The 24,066-nt window shown below is 43.3% G+C and overlaps 1 protein-coding gene across 1 annotated transcript in view; it reads left to right on the top strand.

The window, feature by feature from the left end:
• Positions 1-24,066, top strand: part of LOC145415741 (sodium/glucose cotransporter 4-like) — a 120,163-nt gene that overhangs the window by 42,767 nt on the left and 53,330 nt on the right. Inside the window, exons 4-5 of the mRNA XM_080284973.1 lie at positions 14,680-14,844; positions 15,293-15,491. Of these exons, the coding sequence (XP_080141099.1) occupies positions 14,680-14,844; positions 15,293-15,491 (364 nt within the window). The remainder of the gene's footprint in view (positions 1-14,679; positions 14,845-15,292; positions 15,492-24,066) is intronic.

The raw sequence follows: 24,066 nt of genomic DNA, 5'->3' as shown, positions 1-24,066 counted from the left end.
ATGAAGTTATAGAAGAGATACCAGGTAGGGCAGTGGAGGTTGGAGCGACCCTATGAGAGAGGGCAATGTTTGGAAACTCCTTGTGCTGTAGTTTGTAGATGATATTTTATTGTTAAGTGAAGACGAAGGGGAACTGCAGGGCTTGGTGAATGAGTCTGGGAGCGTGTGTAAGAACCAGAATCTAAAGATAAATGTAGGAAAGAGTAAAGTCATTGTCTGTGAGAGAAATGATGTCATGGAAAGTACAGTGACGCTGGATGAGGAGGAAATGGAAAAGGTGAGTGCATTTAAGTACTTGGGGAGTGTGATGAGTAAGGTTGGAAGTTTAGAGGGTGAAGTGCTTGAAAAGGTACAGCAGGGAAGAAAGGTTGCTGGTTCTTTGAAATTAGTGATAATGAACGGGGAAGTGAGCATGGAAGTAAAAAGTCGCTGCATGATAGTATTGTGATATCAACTCTAATGTATGGAAATGAAGCTTGGACCTTGTTGGAAGGACACAATTAATTAAAGAATGAGGGCAGTGGAAATGAGTTATCTGAGAGGACCATGTGGAGTTACGTAGAGAGACAGACCGACAAATGATGAAATGAAGGAGCGTTGTGGTATGGATGTGGATATGATAGAAAGCGTTAGGAGAAATGCACTGAGGTGGTTTGGCCATGTGGAGAGGATGGAGACCGAAAGACTAACAAGGAGAGTGTTTGTGAATGAGGTGGAGGGGAGGAGGGCGAGGGGGAGGCCAATGATGAGACGGAGGGATTGAGTGGAGAAGTATAATGAGATAGGGGGGTGTGAGCTGGAAGCAAGGCAGTGAAATGGCTTTGGGCTGGGCGACATGAAGGCGATTTGTTTGTAGCCACTCCTTACGGATTGAGGCGTCTGACAATAGACAGAAAGAGAGATACGTGAAATAAGCCAGAAAAGGATGAAAATTCGGTCCGAATTAAGGTGAAAAGAATATGACTATCGTAACCCAGATTTTAATTTGCAGGAGGGACAAGCAAAGCAGAATCATCCCATGTCTCCTGTTCTTTCTGCAAAAATAAATAAATAATAAAATAGAGATTTTAATAGATTAAAAAAAAATCATAGTTACGAGAAGGAAATCATGATTTTTTTTTTTTTTTTTTTTTTTTTTTTTTTTTTTTTGAGGGACAAAAGAACGTACAAACTCCTCACGTCTCTTGTTCTTCCAGCAATTCAAAATGTGAGTTGCCAGAGGAGGGTTGATCGTAAATACAGAATATACAATATGGTCAAGAATTCCACTCCTGACGGACTATGTGGCTTTGTTCGTTCTTGGATTGTTTGAAGATAAGTTACACAATCAGTGGCAGTGTACAGACGGTGTCAGAAAATCGCCATAAACTATACTTCTCATTGTCCTCTGCCCGCAGATCTTCCCAAACTTATAGGATATTTAACTTCATTTTTTTTTAATGCCCATAGGTGGGTTTCTCTCATATTATGCATCAGAAAAGAAACTGACGATATGCCATACGTGTGAATTAGAAGTTCCAGAATATTAGAAGTTGTTTTCCCCAACTGTTCAGTATTTTTAATCAGCAGACCACTACCCTACCATTCGACCACTGCCTGTACACCTCCATCCATCCATAGCTAGACGCCATTATCCCGTAAGGGATGGTCGTTTGTCTTTGAGTTAGTTGTATTACGGGGAGGGGCACTAACCCTCCCCTAACCCACTTGACACGAATTAACACGTATGGGTTGGTTATATGATTACAACCCAACGTTGCAAATGGTATCCTGGCTTACAGGAAACCATTTGGCTTGCTATCTATCTATTGCCAGACGCCTCAATCCCGTTTGGGGTGGCCACAAACAAATCGCCTCCAAGTCGCCCTGTCCCCCGCCATTTCACTGCCCTGCTCCGAACTCACACCCCCCTCTCTCATATACCTCTCCACCCCATCCCTCCATCTCATCCTCGGCCTCCCCCTCCCTCTTCCCCCCTCCACCTCACTCACATACACTCTTTTCGTCAGTCTTTCACCCTCCATCCACTCCACATGGCCAAACCACCTCAGTGTGTTCCTCATAACGCTTCCTATCACATCCACATCCACGCCACAACGCTCCTTTATATTCTCATTCGTCAGCCTGTCTCTTCATGTGACTCCACAGGCTCCTCTTAAATAACTCATTTCCACTGCTCTCACTCTTGACTTGTGTCCTTCCAACAACGTCCAAGCTTCACTTCCATACGTCAGAGTTGGTATCACAGTACTGTCATGTAGTAACTTTTTCACTTCCATGCTCACTTCACTGTTTCTTATCACTGCTTTCAAAGAACCAGCAACCTTTCTTCCCTGCTGTACCCTTTCAAGCACTTCACCCTCCAAACCTCCATCCTTTCTCATCACACTACCCAAGTACTTAAACGTACTCACATTTTCCAATTCCTCACCATCCAACCTCGCTGTACATTCACTGACTTCACCTCTCTCAAAGACCATCACTTTACTCTTCCCTACATTCACCTTTAGATTCCGTTTTTTACACACTCTCCCAAACTCATCCACCAAGCCTTGCAGCTCCCCTTCGTCTTCACTCAACAACACAGTATCATCTGCAAACAACAGTACAGGGAGTTTCCAAATACTATCCTCTCTCACCAGGGCCACTCCAACATCCACTACCCTACCTTGTACCTCTTTTATTACCCCATCCATGTATAGATCGAACAACCATGGAGACATGACACATCCCTGCTTCAACCCAACTTTCAAAGAGAAAAATTCACTTGTAGTTCACCATCCACACGCACTGCAGCCTTCGCACCATCGTACATACTCTTCACAGCATTCAACAACTTCCCATCTACTCCATATATTCTTAACACTTTCCACAATCCTTGTCTATCCACCCTGTCATATGCTTTCTCTAAATCCATGAAAGCCGCATACAACTTCTTTCCCTTCTCTAGAAACTTTTCCACTAAAGATCTAAGAATGAATATCTGATCTACACAACCTCTTCCCTTCCTAAAACCTCCCTGTTCTTCTCCAATTAATTTCTCTGTTTTTTCTCTAACTCTGTCAATATGTATCCTACCATACACTTTTCCCATTATACTAAGAAGACAAATGCCCCTATGATTACCACACACTTCTTTTTCCCCCTTTCCTTTGTAAGGGAATAATTATACCTGACTTCCAATCCTCCGGGACTACCTTCCTCCTAGGCCAATCTGCACATCTTCCACATCCATTCTACTACTATCTCTCCCCAATGCTTCAGCATTTCACCACACACTCCATCAATTCCTGGGGCTTTCCCCGATTTAACTTTCTTCATTGCGTCCACAACTTCTATCCTACTGATTTCTTCCTGTCTTCACACCTCCCTCCTTCTCCCAGCCATTCCCCAGCCACTTATACTCGCATTACTTCCATCCTCTATGTTCAACAATTCCTTAAAGTGTTCTCTCCATCTGTTCACTTTTTCTCCGTTCTCCACTAGTAATCTACCATTTTTATCTTTCACTCCCCTGCTAACTTCACTTCCACCCTGTCTTACTCTGTTCACCTCTTTCCAGAACATTTTCTTACTCAAATTCCTTCCAAATTCCTCATCCACTCTCTTCTTACTCTCTCTTACTAATCTTTTCACCTCTCTCTTTCTTTCTACATATAACTCTCTCTTCCGCCTCTCAACTTCTTCCACGCCCCTATTTCTCATCCATTCATTGTATGCTTTCTTCTTTTGTGCCACAGCCTGTCTCACCTCTTCAGTCCACCACGCTGTTCCTTGCACCCCCCTCCGTCTTCTCTTCCTTCCACACACCACCTCACATGCTGCACATATTTCTTCTGTAAATATCCTACACACACCTTCCACGTCTCCCATCTGCTCCAATTCATATTTGCCCAGTCGTTCCTCCACTTCTCTCTTATACTCTGCCTTTTTCTCATTCTCTTGTAACCTTTCCACTCTCCTTGCAACTACTCCTTCCTCTCGTCTTTCCATTCTTCTATTCCTCCATCTTACTTGAATCCTAATTCTGGCCACCACCAAGTAGTGGTCAGAAAGTCCACTCCCCCAACCTCTATAAGCTCTTGCATCCATTACACATCTTCGCATCTTTTCATCCACAGACACATAATCAATCATTGCCTTCCTTTCATTCAGTTCACCACCCACCCTTCTCATCACTCGCCATGTATACCTGTGGATCATTTTATGCCTGAAGAGGGTATTGGCTATCACCAACCCCCTCCCAGCACAAATGTCCACTAACGCACTCCCATTCTCATCTATCTCAGCAGGCACACCCCACTCACCAACTATTCCATCCACCTTCACATTCTCAACTTTATCATTCATATCACCGATCAAAAACACTCTCTCATTCCTTCCAAACTTTTCCATGCACACTTCTACATTTGTCCGGAACTCTTCTCTCACTCTTCTAGCACGATCTTGCGTTGGCGCATACACACACACAATCGTCCACATTTGTATTCCAACTTTCAACTTTACCCACACAATCCTTGACCCAACTGATCCATACTGTCTTATGCTCTTCTTCCATCTTTTACTCACAAGTATACATACTCCTTCCTTTGCCCTCTCATTCTCACCTACTCCTGCACATATACCCCAGCCATACTCCCATTCTCTCACACTTTCTCCTCTCCATTTTGTTTCAGTTATTCCACATACATCCATTTTCGCACCCTCAAGCACCTGGACAATCTCTCTCTCTGTCACCTCATCATTCGCTCCTCTTACATTCCATGTTCCCATTACCAAGTCCTTTGTCCGGTCCTGGGTCGTCATCGTTTGGTCAGTCCTTGTCCGAGGCTTCTTGTTTTTTTTTTTTTTTTAGTTAGTTGTTTTCCGGGGAGGGGCACTAACCCTCCACCAACCCTTTTAGTCGCCTTTTACGACAAGCAGGGATACTGGGGGAGTATTCTTGAAAAAAAAAACCCTACCCCCAGGGGGGCTTGCACTCAGTGTAAATTAGTCACCTGGACTGGAAAGAAGAGTAAGAAAAAAGGACACGAAAGATGGGAGAAATAGGAAGAGAGGAGGGCAGACACAGAAAAATAATGAGAAAGGTGAAGTAAGAAGAAAGCAGCATTACATCAAGTGAATGGATATGTATATATTTACAGGATTTTTATGAATATACATTCCTTTTGTTTGCAAATAATTGGATGGAAAAAATGTATAGCAATACTGTGGAGAAAATATTCTGTGGTCTAACAGTAATAGATGACAATACTGTGCACATGTCTGGCTCTGAGAGAATGGCACAGAGCCAGTTTGAACTTTAATTCTCACCCACCATTGCCATGCCATTGAAAACCCTGCCCAACTTTACTTCTTTGTATTGACAACGGGGAAACGATATTATTCACCTGTAAGATAACTCCTAAGTATCAGTGGTGTGTGTGTGTGTGTGTGTGTGTGTGTGTGTGTGTGTGTGTGTGTGTGTGTGTGTGTGTGTGTCATAAAGCGTACGGGAAGGCATTCACTAGGGGGGCGGAAGGAGCTTGCCTTGAAAATGCTCAAAGTTGACTTGATCTCCAAATATGTGCTACGTAAGGCCATTAGTATGAAAATAAAGATGTTAGGACTAACATGTAATACAATATTGTGATATTCTGAGATATAGCATATTTATTTGAAAACAATATTGAAAACTTAGCGTGATATACGCAGTAAGGAATACGCATAGCAAACAAGTATATGAGTATATACGCTACAAAAAATAAAAATTCAGTAAATAATCAATACGGTTAAAAATCATTTCAGACCTATGTTCATTGCAGAAGAGATAATGAGACAGGAATGTGCTACAGAACAAACCAAAAACAATTATATCAGTTGCCATCACACATGGAGGAAAATATTTTCTTAAAGGATTCAAATATCTTTAACCATAATTCATTAACAAGGTAATTGTATCGGTACACTATCAGAGGGATCTTCCCTAAAAAATCAGCTTTTGCCCTAAAAAAAAAAAAAAAAAATCGTAGTCCTCGGAGGAATTGTCGCCTAACAGACCTCCCGTTTAGTACGCCTATATATATATATATATATATATATATATATATATATATATATATATATATCTATCTATCTATCTATCTATCTATCTATATATATATATATATATATATATATCTATCTCTATCTATATACCTAGGCTGCTTCCCCCAAGGAAAGGGAGGTATATATATATATATATATATATATATATATATATATATATATATATATATTGTTACGTCTCCGTCCCACACTGTCACAGGCTCCAATAGCAGTAGTTCAGCATAGGAAGGACGATGCCCAGTGAGTTGTTCTTCGTAAGGTCAGCCTTTTGGTGTGCAACAACAAGATGGGCTCAGGCGTTGTAAATAAACACTGGCTTCTCACGTACGTTGGCGGTCCTTATTCACCATGTAATTACAATTCATGCTTGCCGGCTGTAATGGGGTGTATGAAAGCCCGCGTTGCATAGATTCAAAGCGTGGATCCTATCTTAGACTCAGTGGTAACGTGCGCGCGTATGACGCGAGAGGGCCTGGGTTCAAATCCCGGCTAGCCCGGGGTTAATTTGTTAAGTTTCAGTATGGCCATGGTTGGCAGCGATGTGGGATGTGAGGCGAGGCCTTGAGGGCATTGATGTTATTGACAGCCCTACATTCCGGGGAGGTGCTGTCTGTGGTTCGCGGGCTTCCCCAGTGGTGGCCTCCAGTGTGCTACGCTAGCTACCACGTGCGTTCGAAGCTGACCAAATTAATCACCAGGGGGTGAAAAGAGTGATGTATGGGGTGTACACATAAAAGCCCGAGTTGCTTAGCCCGCCGCGTGCCGGACACTTTTAACCCTATACAGTATGTGTCACTCCCGTGCCGGCCAATTTTCGATTTTTTTTTTCTTTTGGTTAAAATGATAGATTTTGATGTGAAAAAAACTAATATGACCATTAAAAAAAAAAAAAAAAACTCACTGGAGGTCAGAAGTGCGTTTTCCGTAGTCTTTCCGCCCGCCCGCAGGTGTGTGCGCGCGAGGAATCCCCAGCAGAGGTGAGAGAAAAACCGTTTCTATGCAAGGTAAACTCAGGTATTCTAGCCAACGTGCCTCAGGGAAGGTATAGGAATGTTCTTTACACGTTTCTGTCCATTTCACACTCACAATTTTTTTTTTTTTTCATAGTATTTCATAAAGCGTCTTTTCGCAAATGAATCACTTATCGCTGCAACACTATACGTATCACTGTGAATTAATTCATTGTCTTACAGTTACGAGAAAATATGCCCAACTTGACCACAATGTACATCCCATTCACTTACGATAAAATATTTACAACATGCCTTCAGCATACACAGACATTATAAGAGTATTTTTGAGAGTCTCACTGTGAATACATCGTCTAGCTAACACTTATGAGAACATAATGTAAAACTTTACTCCATTACGTTCAGTCCTTACACTTACGAGAAAATATTTACAACATGCCTTCACTGTATACAGTACTTAAAACACTTTCTGAGAGTCTTTTTCCGTACTTACAACACTTTTTGAGCGTCTTTTTGTCGCTTGTGATTACCACACTATTGTTACTCAGTTAGCGAGAGCGTGGTACTCCTCAGAGCATGGGAATATAAACAGTCCTACATCACACTCTGCACACATATAACTTGAGTCCTTCCGCTGAGTACGTGGCCTGACAGTGCTGTTTGCACGCACGTGACACCTCCGCTGGGGATTTTGACGCGTCTCCTGACGAAGGCGGGAGCGGCTACAGGCCGTCTCCTGTTTGCCTCCAGAGCGGCTGCAGGCCGTCTCCTGCAGGTGGGTCGAGCAGCTACAGGCTGTCCCTTTAGGGGCACCTTCAGAGCGACTTCTGGCCGTCTCCTGACGAAGGCGGCAGCGGCTACAGGCCATCTCCTATTTGCCACCAGAGCAGCTGCTGGCTGTCTCCTGCAGGAGGGTTGAGCGGCTACCAGCTGTCTCAGGGGTGCTGACTGGAGCTGGAGTAACAGCTCCACCCCATGGTTGTTGGTGGTCGGCTCGCCCGGAAGGTAGACTTGTATTCCTGCTATGGTGGCGGCGGGCGAGCTCCGGGTCATAGGGGTACGCGGACCGGGCTGACTTATGTCCTTGTCTCCCAGAGTACAGGTGCACTGTATATGCTCCTCAGTGGGCTCCTTCTGAGGGTGTTAGGTTGCCCTCCATAACATTATACTGCATTTTAATAACTGTCCAGTATATCTGTATTCGTGTCATCTCCCCGTTCCACTGTAGAATTTAGTAATACACATGTAAGGTTGTTGCCTTTGAGTTTTTGTGTCCTGCCTCTCTCCTATTTGTCTAAGCTCCTGTCTAGAAAGAAAGCCCAGCTACACACTAGGCGTTAGAGGGACGGGAAGCCGACCCTAAAACACCTAGCATTACAATACACATGTATATACAGTACAGTATACAGTATATATATATAATTCTCTCTCTCTCTCGTGTAGCTTAAGTTAGAAAAATAACAGACAAATAGGCCTACATCTCACGCTGCCTGTAACAATGCCATAAATTCCGCTCTGTGACACTTCTCCACACATCGTTTACAATGGGTGCCAAGTGCAGGACGTACGATGATGACCCTGTGACTGTTTTCGTTCCTATATTACTTTCTCTTCTTCAGAATGCCAAGGACGTTAATTAGGACTCTCAGATATCTGAGTGTCATTCAGAGGTTTCTTGTTTCTGGAGCGTATCTTGCATCTGGCTTTAATCTTAAGCTTTCAGTTTGAATGCTGATTTACAAGCAAAATTTTATAGTACGGTACAGAAATCATTAAGTGGACAAATGTAGCCGGCCCAGTTTAAAACTTTTCAGGGGTCGACAGCCTTGATGCAAGGTCACGTAGGTACACAGTACAGTACTGTGCATTATGCAGACCACAGAACTAGATCCGATCGTGATAGTCTAGGAGGTCAGTTGTTTTGATTACATGCATTTTAGCTGAACAAAAAAAAAAAAAAAAAAATACGGACTAGAGAACGAAAAACTCTAGAAGAGAGTGAATCTTTTGGAAGGGTGTGACTGGTCCGCAGTACTGACTGATCAGTATATTGAAAATGAAAATCACAACCCCATGGTTCACCCTAGGACGGCTCCACAGCCCCACACCCACCGCAGGAGGATACGAAAGGGAGATGTATAGAGAGAGCACCAGGACTGAAAGAGATGGGCCTATGTGCCCCACGACCCCGCACCCCTCTCGCTCTCAACACGGCCACCAGCAAGGAAGCAGTCTCGGCCAACTACATCTCAGCCGGGCCAGCCCTCGCCAGGATCGGGATGGGACTCGTCTACAGACAGTCCCAAGCATCACCACAGTATCGGCCACTGTCCATACTGGGGAAGGATCAGCCACTGTATGTTCTTCAGTTATTGCCCCCTGCAGCACCGTGGTAATGGCCACTGTCCATACCAGGTAAGGGTCAGCCACTGTACGCTCATCAGCTCCAGTCACCCTTGGAACCAGCCCCACGGTGGCAGCCACTGTATGCCCCGGGTTGGACACGACAGCCACTGTACACATGTCAGCTGGCAAGCCAGGTAAAGGCAGAACCACAACGTCAGCCAGTGTCCATGTCGGGGAAGGGTCGGCCACTGTACACCCTTCATTCACAGTCTCTGGGGCTATCCCTTCGGAGGAAGCCCCTGCCTTGGCCCACCTGTTACCCAGAGGCCAAGCGGGACGCCCCTCTCACTCTCCTCACGGGTACAGTCCCCAGGAGGAGTTGCCGTTTGAGGAGTGTGGCAGGGCCCTATCTCAGGAGAGGGAGTCCATACCCTACAGGCCCCCCCTGGACGACGCCCGGCACTGACAGACGCCACCCAGAAGGGACGCCGCAGGGAGCTCCTGATGGTGGTCCGACCCAATGGTGACTGCAGCCCCCAGCCACCCAGGGACATTCCCAAAACCCCAGGGTGGACCTCCCGAGCTCGTCCTGCTGACGATCCTCCGCCAGGAGCAAACAATAGCAGGCGCATCTGTTGGCCTTGTTCGGCCCCAGTCCCCAGGGCCACCTGCCAGGTCGAGGCCTCACTAAGGAAGGGACTCCCTGTACGCCAGACCGCAGCCACACCCGGGCTACCTCACCCCCTGCAGTAGTTCCGTGTCCCCCACAGGAGGGCATGCCTGATGACCAGCCTTCTACACCAGGGCGCCACTTATGATTAGCCCAGGTTTCAGCAGCCCAATAAGCCCAACAGTGTAATATCAGTGTCACCATGTAGAACAAGGACTGACAGTGTCCATGCATATGTCTTCTTCACATCTGTGGTACAGTGAAGACTGCTATACCGGTCGCGTTGGCCAGTTTCTCTTGTGCCCCTGCCCCTACTGATGCCCCGCCCTCTTCCAGCTCTACTCGTTGCTGATTGGCTGAGATAATTATTCTTCTTACTGACAGAATAATGAGCCTTACCACGAAATAGTATCGTATTATTTACTTTTACTTTGAATTCATTTCTTTATGACAAAGGGAGCACTAAAATTTGCTAACTGAATCAAAATCGGTTTGAAAAGAACCAACCTGCCTCCTCCCGCGACTGCAGCTGAGTTTTGCCGCCAAGAAAGTTCGGAGCTCGGCAATAACACATCGCAGCTGTGCCACTATTACTATTAAACATATTAAGTCACCTATTTGTCATGGCTGGTAAGTTGCCACAGTATCATAACCATACTGTAATTTTCCCTATTTATTTCCTTAATATCAGAGGTTTGAATATAGAAGTAGGAAAACGAAATGTCACTGGCTTCGTTTCGAAATGAGAAATCGCATTCTATACACGTGAGGTAAGTAAAATCTTATAGAGGGAAAAGGGTTTTGTGTGTGTGTGTGTGTGTGTGTGTGTGTGGATACCATATTTAATGTCAAAACATTAAGATCTTTGTAGAATGTGTACCTTTTTATTTTCACAGGGAACTTTCGTTACTTTACAAACCTTTCAGGCCGATGACGTTCCTTGGTACTTTTTTTTTCCAACATCCTTTACTACAAAACATTTCCTAGTTAAATGGAAAAGGTATCACTGTAGTTAAGGGGTTAAGTAAAAGTTTTGTTGCTTCGATTAGCGAGAGCGCCTGACATACCAACATTGGCACGGCAAAGACTGGCTCAGAACTCCTACTGTATAGTCTACTCAGGCTGACGGGTGAGTGGACATGGCCAAGGGGGCGGGGCACAAGAGAATCAGACAAACGCTAACAATTTTTATAGGACAGTACGGGAAAGACTATATAGACTGTGCTTATAACTCCAATGTACTATTAGTGAATATTGTTGGCTGATGGTGATTTCACTTGTATATATTGTGGGCAGAAAGTATTGTGTACCAAAGCCTGACATTGTCCACATAACTTGTATATAATTGTTGTATATTGTAAGGAAATCAAATTAAGACAATATATGTGTAAGGGTGGTCTGCCGAGTTTTTATGCCCTGTACCTCGTTGTGTGTTCTAGTTCCGGTATCAAAAGAGGACTCTGCTCAGTAGCTAATGTTCATAGGACAAGAAGTCGACCTAAAAACACCTAGCATAACAGAAAAAATAACATTTTCACTTGCTTTTAATGTGTGTGTGTGTGTGTGTGTGTGTGTGTGTGTGTGTGTGTGAGTTCATGTGGTCCTTGTCTTGGCATGGCATTGTTCATGCAACTGCATGAGGCAGTGTGGTAAGACTACATGAGCTTCATCACTGACAGAACAGTCTGTATTCATTAAGAAACTGTCATACCTATTTAACTCTGGCTCTCGCCAGACATTTTACTCGCCATTAGGAATTCTCCCAAAGTCTGAGGGCATGCTGTTATCGGCTTGTAGTGATTCTTATGAGGCCGACGTGTGCGCAGTTTGGAAAAACCTTGATCTAATACTTCATCACGCCCATAAACCGTAGTCAGACCAAGTGCCCATTTTCACAGGTTGTACTGCCTCTGCCCTGTTCCCCTACCAATCCAGCCTGTCTACATCTGTTCATGACAGTTTTCTTTCATGCTTTTCTGTCCACACCCTTCCTAGGAGAAATCTGGGACCTTTGAAATCTAACTTAAAATGTAATTCATGTGTTTAAAAGTAACAAACATTCTGCCCCGCCCCATCACCCAACACCATCCCAGCCTATTCTGCCCACTCCTTTCTGTCCTCCCACCCAATTTTCTGCACCCTTATCAAAGTTCTGGGTGAAAATTTTGGATCATATCTTAATGGCAGACACATATTGGCCATCTTCACAAGTAGACTATACCTTCCCCAGCATGTTCCACCACCACACCATCCCTGCTTATCCTTCCCACTCTTCCCTGCTTCATCCCACTCATACCCTACCTCACTGCTCCATCCCACCCATGCCTCAGTCTTCTCTGCCTCACCACATTCATGCCCCACTCTTCTCTGCTCCACCTCATTCTTGTCCCCATTCTTCTCTGCTCCACCCTGCTCATGTCCCCACTCTTTATTGTCCCACTCCTCTCATGTTCCCACTCTTCTGCTCTACCACACTCATGTCTAACTCTCTTCTGCCTAACCCCACTCATGCCAGACTCTTCTCTGTCCCACTCCACTTCTCTACCTCATCTAACTTTTCTGCCCCATCCCACTTTTCTACCCCACTCCACTTTTCTTCCCAGTCCCACTTCTCTACCCCACCCCACTTCTCTGCCCCACCCCACTTCACTACCCCACCCCACTTTTCTACTTCAACCCTCTTTTCTGCCCCACCCCACTTTTCTGCTTCATCCCATTTCTCTACACTCCTTTTCTCTACTGCACCCCACTTCTGTGCCCCACCTCACTTCCCTATCCCACTTCACTCCTCTACCCACCCCACTTCTTTACCTCATCCCACTTTACTTTCCTACTGGTACCCCATTTCTCTGCCCCACTCCACCTATCTACCCCATCCAACCTCTCTGCATCAGCCCACTTCTCTTCCCCACTCCACTTCCCGACCCCATCCCCCTTCTGTATCCCACTCCACTTTTCTACCCCAGCCCACTTCTCTGCCCCAGCTCACCTCTTTGTCCCAACCCAATTTTTTGCCTCATCCCACTTCTCTCCCCATCCTATTTCCTACCAAACCCACTCCATTCTGCCCCACCCCTACTCATTCTTTCCCTTCTCCCATTTTGTTTCATATGATAAATCATACCGTCTGTTCTACAATGGCCACTCCTTATTCCCTGCCCGCCAACATCCCACCTTCTCCCACTTATCCCTCTGCCCACCCTACACATTTAAAAATTACACTCACTCAGATTTTGAGATGTCTTTTATTTCATGCTCACTGGTTGACCTATAACACCTGTCTTAATAGGTTCCCTTGTCCTTCCCTACCATCATCCCAGCTGACCATTCCCACTCTCTACTCCAACCCCCAAAATAAGTAAATGAATAAATAAATGAAAATATAAATTTTCACAAACTCATATTTCAGAAACCAATGTGAAAATGCAGCTAAGTTTTGGTATACATATTTCTTCATATAGGCTTGAGTTCCGTTAATTTTAGTTGGCCTGCAGTCCTGAGTGAATGTGATAAACCTGAAATGATCAGAAAGTACCTAAATAGGTCCAAACTTAATTGACTTCTTCAGCTTGACGATATATAGTGTATTTTTTATTTTACATATTGTAATCATTAACTTCTTTCCACCATTGATCACCTTACTGATTTCATCCTTCCTCCACACATGAATGCATTTATTTAGTTTTAGACTTGTTGAAACTTCCTTTCCATTCACTTCACTCCTCATCTTTGTCTCAGTGCTGTTATCTAGCATTCCACACATCTATATGATTCTGCTCAGTTTTCCTGAGCACTGGTCAGGCGCAGGGTCCAGCTGTTAATGAATAATATTTTGGTTAGTTGTGTTGATGGGAAGTGACTCCTTGGACCACATCCCCTCCTTCCATTTAGTCGCCTAGAGATGCATGGAATATATGGGCAGTATTCTTTCTCCCCTGCCTCAGGAATGACAGAAGGATAGAGGTCAGAAATCTGTTTGGACACTTGTACATGTGCGAATCTCAGTTTAGACTTTATCATGTGTGTTTCTGACTGAAATACATTGATAAAAAATGAATGTAACCACACTGCTTTCACTCTCACGATGGTACGTCACAGGTTAGCGGTAGCCATGCACTTAATTAAGTCAGATTTTCACTTTACAATTTTCTTCCAGGCAAGCAGCTTAAGCACATTTGTTACTGGAAGGTTTTGCATGTTGAGGAAAAGCAAATTGACCTGGGAGCAAGACAGTGAAAATTAATGGCACTGGACGGGGCGACGTGGAGGCGATTTGATTTGTCGCCACCCCTTACTGGATTGAGGTGTCTGGCAGTAGATAGATAGATAGATAGATAGTTTTCTTTTCCACTACATGAAGGCCACTCTACATAATTTTACATGTAAGGTTGGTATGGTATTAGGTGTTTGTAAATGTTTATTTGATAAAATAAACATACAGGTATTTTTCCTCCCAGGTGCAGGTAGTGAACATGCTAATAGTGTTAGGAGAATGTAGAATATCCTACGTTTTTTTCAATGCAGTCACCATTCTTTTTCTTCTGTGCAAGCAGTTTATCTGACTGTATGTGTAAAGCCCATTTAATCATTCTTCTCCATGTGCAGGCAGTTTACGTGCTACTGCTGTTGGGATGGTTATTCGTTCCAGTATACGTGAGCTCTGGGGTGTTCACCATGCCTGAGTATCTGAGGGAAAGGTTTGGAGGACAGAGGATCAGGGTGTACCTCTCTTTCCTAGCCCTGCTTCTCTATATCTTCACGAAAATTTCTGTGAGTGTTTTTGCTTTCATTTAACATTACAGGCATTCATCATTGTAAGTCAGAGGTATGGTCTTATTTACCACATACAATTCTTGTAAATTTTGGGAAATGCAGCTTGGCCTTAAGGGTAGGAGTGGATTTATAATGTGCAAGTTTTCGTTACTTTTCTTAATTTATAAAGATTTATTGAAATGAAATGACAGCCAACATGAACAGTAATACAACACCTTTCTTATATTTTTGCATTTCTTTGAGCCAGGCTGACTATTGTGCAGGGGCATAATGGGCAAATTTTCTTTATTCTCCTTTATGTATGAGGATTCACTGAAATGAAATTATAGCCAACACCACCAGTAATGCAACATAGACAAATACCTTTCCTGCCCCCCTCCTCCACATACACATTTGTTCCCTCTTCAGTTACAGTATTATATAATTTTGCATTTTTTCCACCCAGGCTGATTTATATGCAGGGGCGCTTTTCATCCAGCTGGCCCTCAACAAGAGCTCTGTCGAGTGGTTATACATCAGCATCTTTTTCCTGTTGGGTGTAGCAGCCATCTTCACCATCGCGGGAGGCCTCACTGCTGTCGTATGGACTGACTTTGTGCAGACGGTTCTCATGATTGTGGGTGCATTCATACTCATGGCTATGTGTGAGTGCTAACTTTATGGTTCACGATGTCATTTATCATCCAAGACATGCTTAATCCCTTCAGTATATTGTCGCCTTTTAAAATTTCATTCATCCTACTCTCAAAATTACTTTGATTAAACTTAGGTTAGACTTTTCTTAGTAGAATGTTAATGGAAACTTTCCACCCTTAAACACCAGAGGACTCTTAAACAGAATAAAATCATCTGGTAGTAACAGGTATATAGTAATAGGAGTTTTTCATTTTGGTGGATGGGCTTTATTTATTTATTTTTTATTTTTTACTGCCAGCAGACTAACTACAGTACACTATCTATCTATAGCCAGATGCCATAATCCTGTAAGGGGTGTCCGATTGTTTGTAGGATAATTGCTTTCCGGGGAGGGACACTAAGCTTCTGCCAACCCACTTCTTGACACACAGGAAAATCTATCTCTATCTATCTATTGCCAGGTGCCATAATCCTCTAAGGGGTGGCTGTTAGTCTTTGAGTTAGTTGTTTTACGGGGAGGGGCACTAACCCTCTGCCAGCCCACTTGCTGACACGTGGGTAACACGTAAGGGTTGGTTATATGGTTACCACCCAGCATTGTACTGTAAATGATTTCCTGGCCAACAGGAAACCATTAGGCTTGTCACTCAGTGTAAAGTCACCTGAAATGGAAAGAGGAGTAATAAAATGTGACAGAAATGATGGAAGAAATAGTAAGAGAAGAGGGCAGACACAGATAAAGAGTGATAATGGTGAAGGCAGAAATAAGCAGCACAGCATCAGGTGAGTGGATGATGGTGAGAAATAGGAAGAGGGGACAGACAAAAAAAGAGTGATAAAGGTGAAGGAAGAAGTAGGCAGCATTACATCAAGTGGGTGGATGATGGTCGCAACCGCCTACCATCCCATAGGAAAATGATTCCAGCAAAGTTTTGGAAGGATTTCTGGTAATAAATAAGTTAATGAAGGATACTATTTAATTTGCAAGTCTCTTCATAGGTGAATCAGCTCATCTGCAAAAGGCAAGAATGAAAATGAAAATATGTCATCAGACTTATGGGTTAAGACTGAAAAAAGGGCAACTTACAATAAGGACTCACTCTAATGTTGCTTAGATTGCAGGAATAGTTTCTGATCATTGCACTTCATGACAGTATATAATGAGACAAGACAGTAGGAGATGATGGCCAGCTGTAAGCAGGCCTATCGAATTTTAGCCACTGCTGTTCAGCCTGTACACACAAAGGAGGACCCGTGTCTAGTTAAAGTCTAAAAATGCCATCTCTTGCCTCTCTTTGAACACAAACTAAATCACTCAGACAACAGAAATAACTCGATACTTGCATGAACACAATACAGTAAACATAAAAAAATAATGTGGAAAAAAAAAATTAAAGAAACCTCCCATATTATGTGATGATGTTCATAATACACATATCTAGTCATTTCAAACCATATCAGCACCAATGAAATTTTTTTTGGGGGGTGAAAAAGTGGATATTTCTTAGTGAAATGTTCTTTCGCTCCTCTGCTTATTTTTCACCAGCGTGTACACAGTAATTTTGCACAATTTTTTGCCCTTCATTGAGAAGTACAGGATGGGTTTCAGAACCTAAAAATTGCATTGCCAGGTGCACCAGACATTTCACTTTTGTAAGGAAAAAAATTGATTTTCAAAATTTGAAAAAATGGTGCTGGGACTACCCACTGAGTACCACAATTTCTGGACCCATGGCCATTGAAGGGCTATGAGGGTCATTGCTAGGCAACTGCTCGTTGCCTAGCAACTAAAATCTTGCACACGCAATTATGTCATAGGCAGGTCATTGTATCTAGGTTTGGTCAAAATCGGTTAATTTTGAAGGGTAGAAGTGCCTGCCACAATTAAACAAGACTGCTAGGGATGCTGAGGCCAGTCTTCGCAGAGCTGCCACTCAAAAACTAAACAAGAGAGGGGAAAATGGATGGAACACTTCCGATAGGGAATGACCTCAAGATTACGCTTAAAGTCAGAGCTTTCAGTGCCCATTATCAATGCTTCTACAGCTCAAAATGTGAAAAGTACAAAAAAAGCAGTTTCTCGACCATTGCTAGGCAGCGAGGTGTCTAGCAACCATAATTTCAAGAGGACAACTAGGTCATATGGTGGTCATTGTGAAAAGGTTTGGTCGGAATCAGTTAATTCTGAAAGGTGGAAGTCTATCTATCTACCTATCTATAGCCCGACGCCCTAATCCCGCAAAGGGTGGCCACAGACAAAACGCCTCCAAGTCACTCTGTCACCCACCATTTGACTACCCTCCCCCCAACTCACCCCCCCCTCCCTCATATACCTCTCAACTCCATCCCTCCACCTCATCCTCGGTCTACCCCTCCCTCTCCCTCCCTCCACCTCACCTACATACACCCTCTTAGTCAGTCTTTCATTCTCCATTCTCTCCACATGTCCAAATCACCTCAGTGTATTTCTCCTAATCTTCTCAACCACATCCACATCTACCCCACAATGTTCCTTCACTTCTTCATTCGTCAACCTGTCCCTCCACGTCATTCCACATGCTCCTCTTAAGTAACTCATTTCCACTGCTCTCACTCTTGACTTGTTCCCCTCTTGCAAGGTCCACGCCTCGCTTCCATACGTCAGGGTAGGGATCACAATACCATCATGCAGTGACTTCTTAAGTTCCATACTCACCTCCCTATTTCTCATCACTGCTTTCAGTGTATCAACAACCTTCCTTCCCTGCTGTACCCTTTCACGTACTTCATCCCCCAAAGTTCCATCCTTACTCATCACACTACCCAAGTACTTGAATGCATTCACATTCTCCATATCCTCACCATCCAGCCTCACTGCACACTCTGTGACTTCATTCCTCTCAAACATCATAACTTTACTTTTGTTTACATCAACTTTCAGCTTCCTCCTCCTACACACTGTCCCAAATTCATTCACCAAACCTTGCAACTCCCATTCATCTTCACTCAACAATACTGTATCATCAGCAAACAGCAACACAGGAAGCTTCCAAATCTCACCCTCATTCATTAGGGCCAGCCCCACATCCACTGCCCTACCTTGCACCTCCTTTACAACCCCATCCATATATATATTAAACAGCCATGGAGACATCACACACCCCTGTTTCAGTCCCACATTGAGATCAAAGAACTCACTCAGCTCACCATCCACTCGCACCGTAGCCCTAGCTCCCTCGTACATACTCTTCACAGCACTCAACAATTTCCCCTCCACTCCATATATTCTTAATATCTTCCACAAACCTTGCCTATCTATTCTGTCATAAGCTTTCTCCAAGTCCATGAAGGCAGCATACACTTTCCTTCCCTTCTCTAGATACTTCTCCACTAAACATCTTAGAACAAATATCTGATCTACACACCCTTTTCTCTTCCTAAATCCCCCTTGTTCTTCTCCAACTAGCTCCTCTGTCATATGCCTAACCCTATCAATGAGTATTCTACCATATATTTTACCAGTCACACTAAGAAGGCAAATACCCCTATGGTTACCACATACTTCTCTCTCCCCTTTTCCTTTGTACAGAGGAACAATTATACCTGATTTCCAGTCCTCTGGAACCCTTCCCTCTTCCCAAGCCAATCTACACAACTTCCATATCCACTCCACAACAATCTCACCCCCATACCTAAGCATTTCACCACACACTCCATCAATTCCTGGGGCCTCTCCCAGCTTAATCTTCTTCATCGCTTCCACTACTTCCACCCAACTGATCTCTCCCTCCCTCCTCTCATCTCTTCTTCTCCCAGCCATTCCCCAACCACTTATACTCACACTGCTCTCACTCTCTACATTCAACAAATCCTCAAAGTGCTCCTTCCATCTCCTCAATTTCTCTCTCTTCTCCACCAACAATCTATTATTCCTATCTTTCACCCCCCTATTACTTCCCCTTTCACACTGCCTTATTTTCTTTACCTCCTTCCAAAACAATTTCTTACTGTCCCTCCATTTCACACTCAGATTCCTCCCAAACTCTTCATCCACTTTCTTCTTACTCTCCTTCGCCATTCTCTTAACCTCCCTTCTCCTGCTCACATATACCTCTCTCTTCTCTCTCTCATCTTCTCCCCTACCTCTACTCGCCAACCATTCACCATATGCCTTCTTCTTTTGTTCCACAGCTCGTTTCACCTCATCATTCCACCATGCTGTCCCTTCCACACCCTTGCATCTCCTCCTCACTCCACAAACCGCCTCACACGCTGCGCCTATCTCTTCCGTGAATATCTTACATACGTCTTCCACCCCTTCCATCTGCTCTAGCTCATACCTTCCCAATCTTTCTTCTACTATGCTCTTATACTCTGTCCTCTTCTCACTATCTTGCAATTTCTCCACTCTTCTCACAGGAGCTGCTTCCTCCTGTCTTCCCCTTCGCCTCCTCAACCACTTTCTTTGCATCTTTACCTTGGCCATCACTAAGTGATGGTCCGAGACTCCATTCCCCCACCTTCTCCACACTCTTGCATCCAACACTTGTCTTCTCATTCGCTCATCCACACACACATAGTCTATCATTGCCTTTCGTTCAACAAGTTCACCATCCATCCTCCTCATTACTCTCCATGTATACTGGTGGATCATCTTATGACGAAAGTAGGTGTTGGCTATTGCCAACCCCTTACAAGCACAGATGTCCACCAAAGCACTACCATTCCCATCTACTTCAGCTGGCACACCCCACTGACCAACCACTCCATCCACTCGTACATTCCCAACTTTGCCATTCATGTCTCCAATCAACAGCACTCTCTCGCTCCTCTCAAACTTGTCCATACATGCTTCTACTCTCGCCCAAAACTCATCTTTCACTCTTGCCACTCGATCCTCTGTTGGAGCATACACACATACAATCGCCCATGCTTGTATACCTACTTTCATCCTCACCCATACAATCCTTGCACCCACTGTTCCATACTCTCTTATATTCTCCTTCCACTTCTTGCTTATCATCAGACATACTCCCTCTCTTACCCTCTCATTCTCACTGACTCCCGCACATATACCTACACCGTATTCCCATTCTCTCACTCTTTCACCTTTCCATTTAGTTTCAGTCAATCCACATATATCCACTTTTGCATCCTCAAGCACCTGAACAATCTCTCTCTCTTTCACTTCATCATTCACTCCTCTCACATTCCATGTTCCCACCCTAAGAATGTCCTTTGTCCGTTCCTTAGTCGTCAACGTATGGTCCGTCCGGGTCCAAGGCGCTTTATTCGCTTTTTTTGTTGGTTCTTTTTACAGGGTGGGACACTAACCCACCACCAACCCTTTTAGTCGCCTCGTATGACAAGCAGGGATACTGGGGGAGTATTCTTGAAACCCCCCTACCCCCAGGGGGGAAGTGCCTGCCACAATTAAACAAGAAAAAACGAATTTTCTGCCATTTCTAGGCAACAAGTAATTGCCTAGCAACGAAAACCTTGTGGACGCAGCTAGATCATAGGCTGGTCATTGTGTCCAGGTTTGGAAGGAATCTGTTAATGCTAAAAGGTAGAAGAACCCGCCACAATTAAACAATAAAGAAAGAAAGAAAATGTGACTACCAATAAAGGCAGCATGGAGCTGGCCAAAAGAGATCAGTGACTTTTGGATTTACACTGTAGGTACTACAGTAAGACTTGGCCAGTGAAAGAAGAGGGTATATGCTGATTGGAATGCACTGAATTGAGGATGTTGACATGAATCGATAAAGCATCACAGAATGATGACTCTGAGAATAGTGTGCCACGAGAATGATTTGGTATAAGAAATACTTAGAAGTGGTGCATACTGATAAGTTAGACTGTTTGGAGCAGAATCTAATGAGTACAGAAGGCCAGCTCCTACTCATTTGTTGGCAGGCTGCGCTGTGCTTACGTCACTTTGACCTGACAGTCACTGCTTTTTCTCTTTCCCTCTCTCTCTCTCTCTCTCTCTAACTCTCTGTCTGTCTGTCTGTCTGTCTGTCCCTCTCTCTCTCTCTCTCTCTCTCTCTCTCAGAACTGGAGGAGTTAGCCAATTCTTCATGAACCCCTTTACTACTAGGCTGCTTGCCAGAGCTGAATATAGTTGACTGGACACAGCAAGAATGAAAAATAAAAAATACATCCTCTGGACTGAAAAGGTTAATGTATTTTTCTAGTGTATGGAGTACCCCATATTACAGATACTGTAATAATGCAACACAGAGACAACACTATGATTTCATCTTTGTCCAATCATTTCCTGGCATTCAGCTTTGTGTCCTGTATTATATGTGAATGCAGAGGAAGGTTAGCAAACCTTTGTTAGAATGTTTTCACAAATCTTCTCTCCTGCATCCCATACCATTGTAGTTTTCATTCCCTCCTTTTCTTTCCCCTCCATTCCTTCTTTCTGCCTACCACTGTATTACTTGATGTTGTTTCCCTGATTTCTTTCTCCTCCTCTTTCTCACTTCTTCCTTCTCTGTTATTTATTCTTTTGTTCATTTTCTTTATCCAATGCCAGGCATAAATTAGATTAATCATTTCCTGTAGCTTAGTAGTGATCATAATGTACCACCTACCTTCTCATGTCAACACTTCAGTGCTAATATACACTGTCTATATTGAATACATACTAATGATGTCTCATTGAGAACTGATGGAAGGGTATTATATGCAGTGGTTTTATAACATGTCAGTAGGTCATGTGAATGATAACTTAAGTATATTTTAACGAAATTCAAATAATCAGACTGTTCCCTGCCCTACCTGAGAGTGAAATCATGTCATTTCAGATATCAGACTGTTTCTCTAACAATTCCCTCTCTCCCTCTTCTCATTCTCCCTTACCCTTCTTGCATGTCCTGTACACACACACACACACACACACACACACACACACACACACACACATTGTAAGTTGAATCTTTCTCTTAGTACCACAAGATGACCACCATCTTTAGTAAAGCAAATTTGGAAGGAGTTTAGAAAAGAGATAAAGGTAGAAAGCAGGATGATGATTTCTACCCGGAACTGGTTGAAATGGACATGCACAATAAGCTGGTAGAAAGGGTATACAGATTAGAGAAGGCATTTCAGAGTGAAATGGATGAAATTAAGAAGCAATTGCACATGCAAAAGGAGGAATATGAAAAATGAGTAAAGGAAGTTAACAAGAAAGACACAATAGATGAGCTGTCAGTTGAGGTGCATTCACTTAGAAGGAAGATTAGTGAAATGGCAAGTGCAGTTGTCAACCATGAGAGTATTATGGAAGAGTTCAGAAATGATACAGAGACAATAAGGCAGGCAAGCACTCTGACAGATCATAGCAGTGAAATTGAGGAGTAGATAACCCAGATGAATGAAGTGATGCAAAGCTACAGAAATGATGTGGAAACCACATATGCTGAAATGGTGAAAGTAAAGAAAGACTTATAAAAGGGTAGGGAAATATGAGAGAAATAAGTCAAGGCCCTTGAAAGTAAATTTCCAGAGTGTAAACACTGTGAAGGAGATACTAAAAAATGCAAACAAATTTATGGAAAAGAGAAATTTAGAAATGTATGGATAAAAAGATGCCTAACTCCAGAGGAACTAGGATTACTATAAGAGAAAAGGGAGGAGGCAAAAACAAAGAACGAGGGAAGATCAGAGGAAGCGAACAACACATTTTTTTTTACAATGTAATTGGATCACTGGTATGAAAGTGATACATAAACAGGAGGGAATAAAAAGGAGGAAGGTAGTGGACCAAGCTCATGACAAGTATGTAAACAAGATGATAAAGTTGACGTAGTCTAACTTAGGTGGAATGGCTTTGCGGGCCCCTGGCCTTTGGTTCCTTCTTTCTTGCATTAAAAAAAAAAAATTACTGGAGATAAATGCTTATATCAAAGAAAAGGAACCACATGTTATTTGCCTAACTGAAACAAAATTAACATCAAGCATATCAAATGATACCATAAACCTGGAGGAATACAATATATGAAGAAAAGATAAGAACTTAAAAAAAGGAGGAGGAATTATAATATTAACAAAGAAAAATCTACAAGTCAAAGAAATAGAACTAGATATACCCTCACAAGTAGAACTGAGTGCAGTAGAGATTAATACATCTGAAGGGAAAAGAGAGGTGGGAGAAGAGTGTTGGTGGGACCTGAAGGAGATGGCAAGAGACAAATATTGATGGAGAGAGTTCATCGAGGCCCTATGCATCCCGTGGGGTGCTACAGGATATGATTGATTGATTGAAGGGAAAATAATTGTGGCAAATTTATTAAACATGCCACCCAGATCAAACACTTGGGAAAAAGGCGAATATGAAGACCTGGCAGAGAGTACAATAATTGTCCTCTCTGCCAGATCTTCTTATTTAACTTTTTCCCCAGTGTTTGATCTGGGTGGCATGTATAATTTTGCCACAATTATTTTCCCTTCAGATGTATTAATCTCTACTGCAGTTCTTCTTGTGAGGGTATATCTAGTTCTATTTCTTTGACTTGCAGATTTTTCTTTGTTCATATCATAATTCCTCCCCCTTTTTTTAAGTTCCTATCTCTTTTATTCAAAGTTTAAGAG

This window comes from Coenobita brevimanus, chromosome 103 (assembly GCF_032717465.1).
Source record: "Coenobita brevimanus isolate Jiangsu-jjx chromosome 103, ASM3271746v2, whole genome shotgun sequence".
Classification (NCBI taxonomy): domain Eukaryota; kingdom Metazoa; phylum Arthropoda; class Malacostraca; order Decapoda; family Coenobitidae; genus Coenobita; species Coenobita brevimanus.
This window is presented reverse-complemented; position numbering and strand designations above follow the sequence as displayed.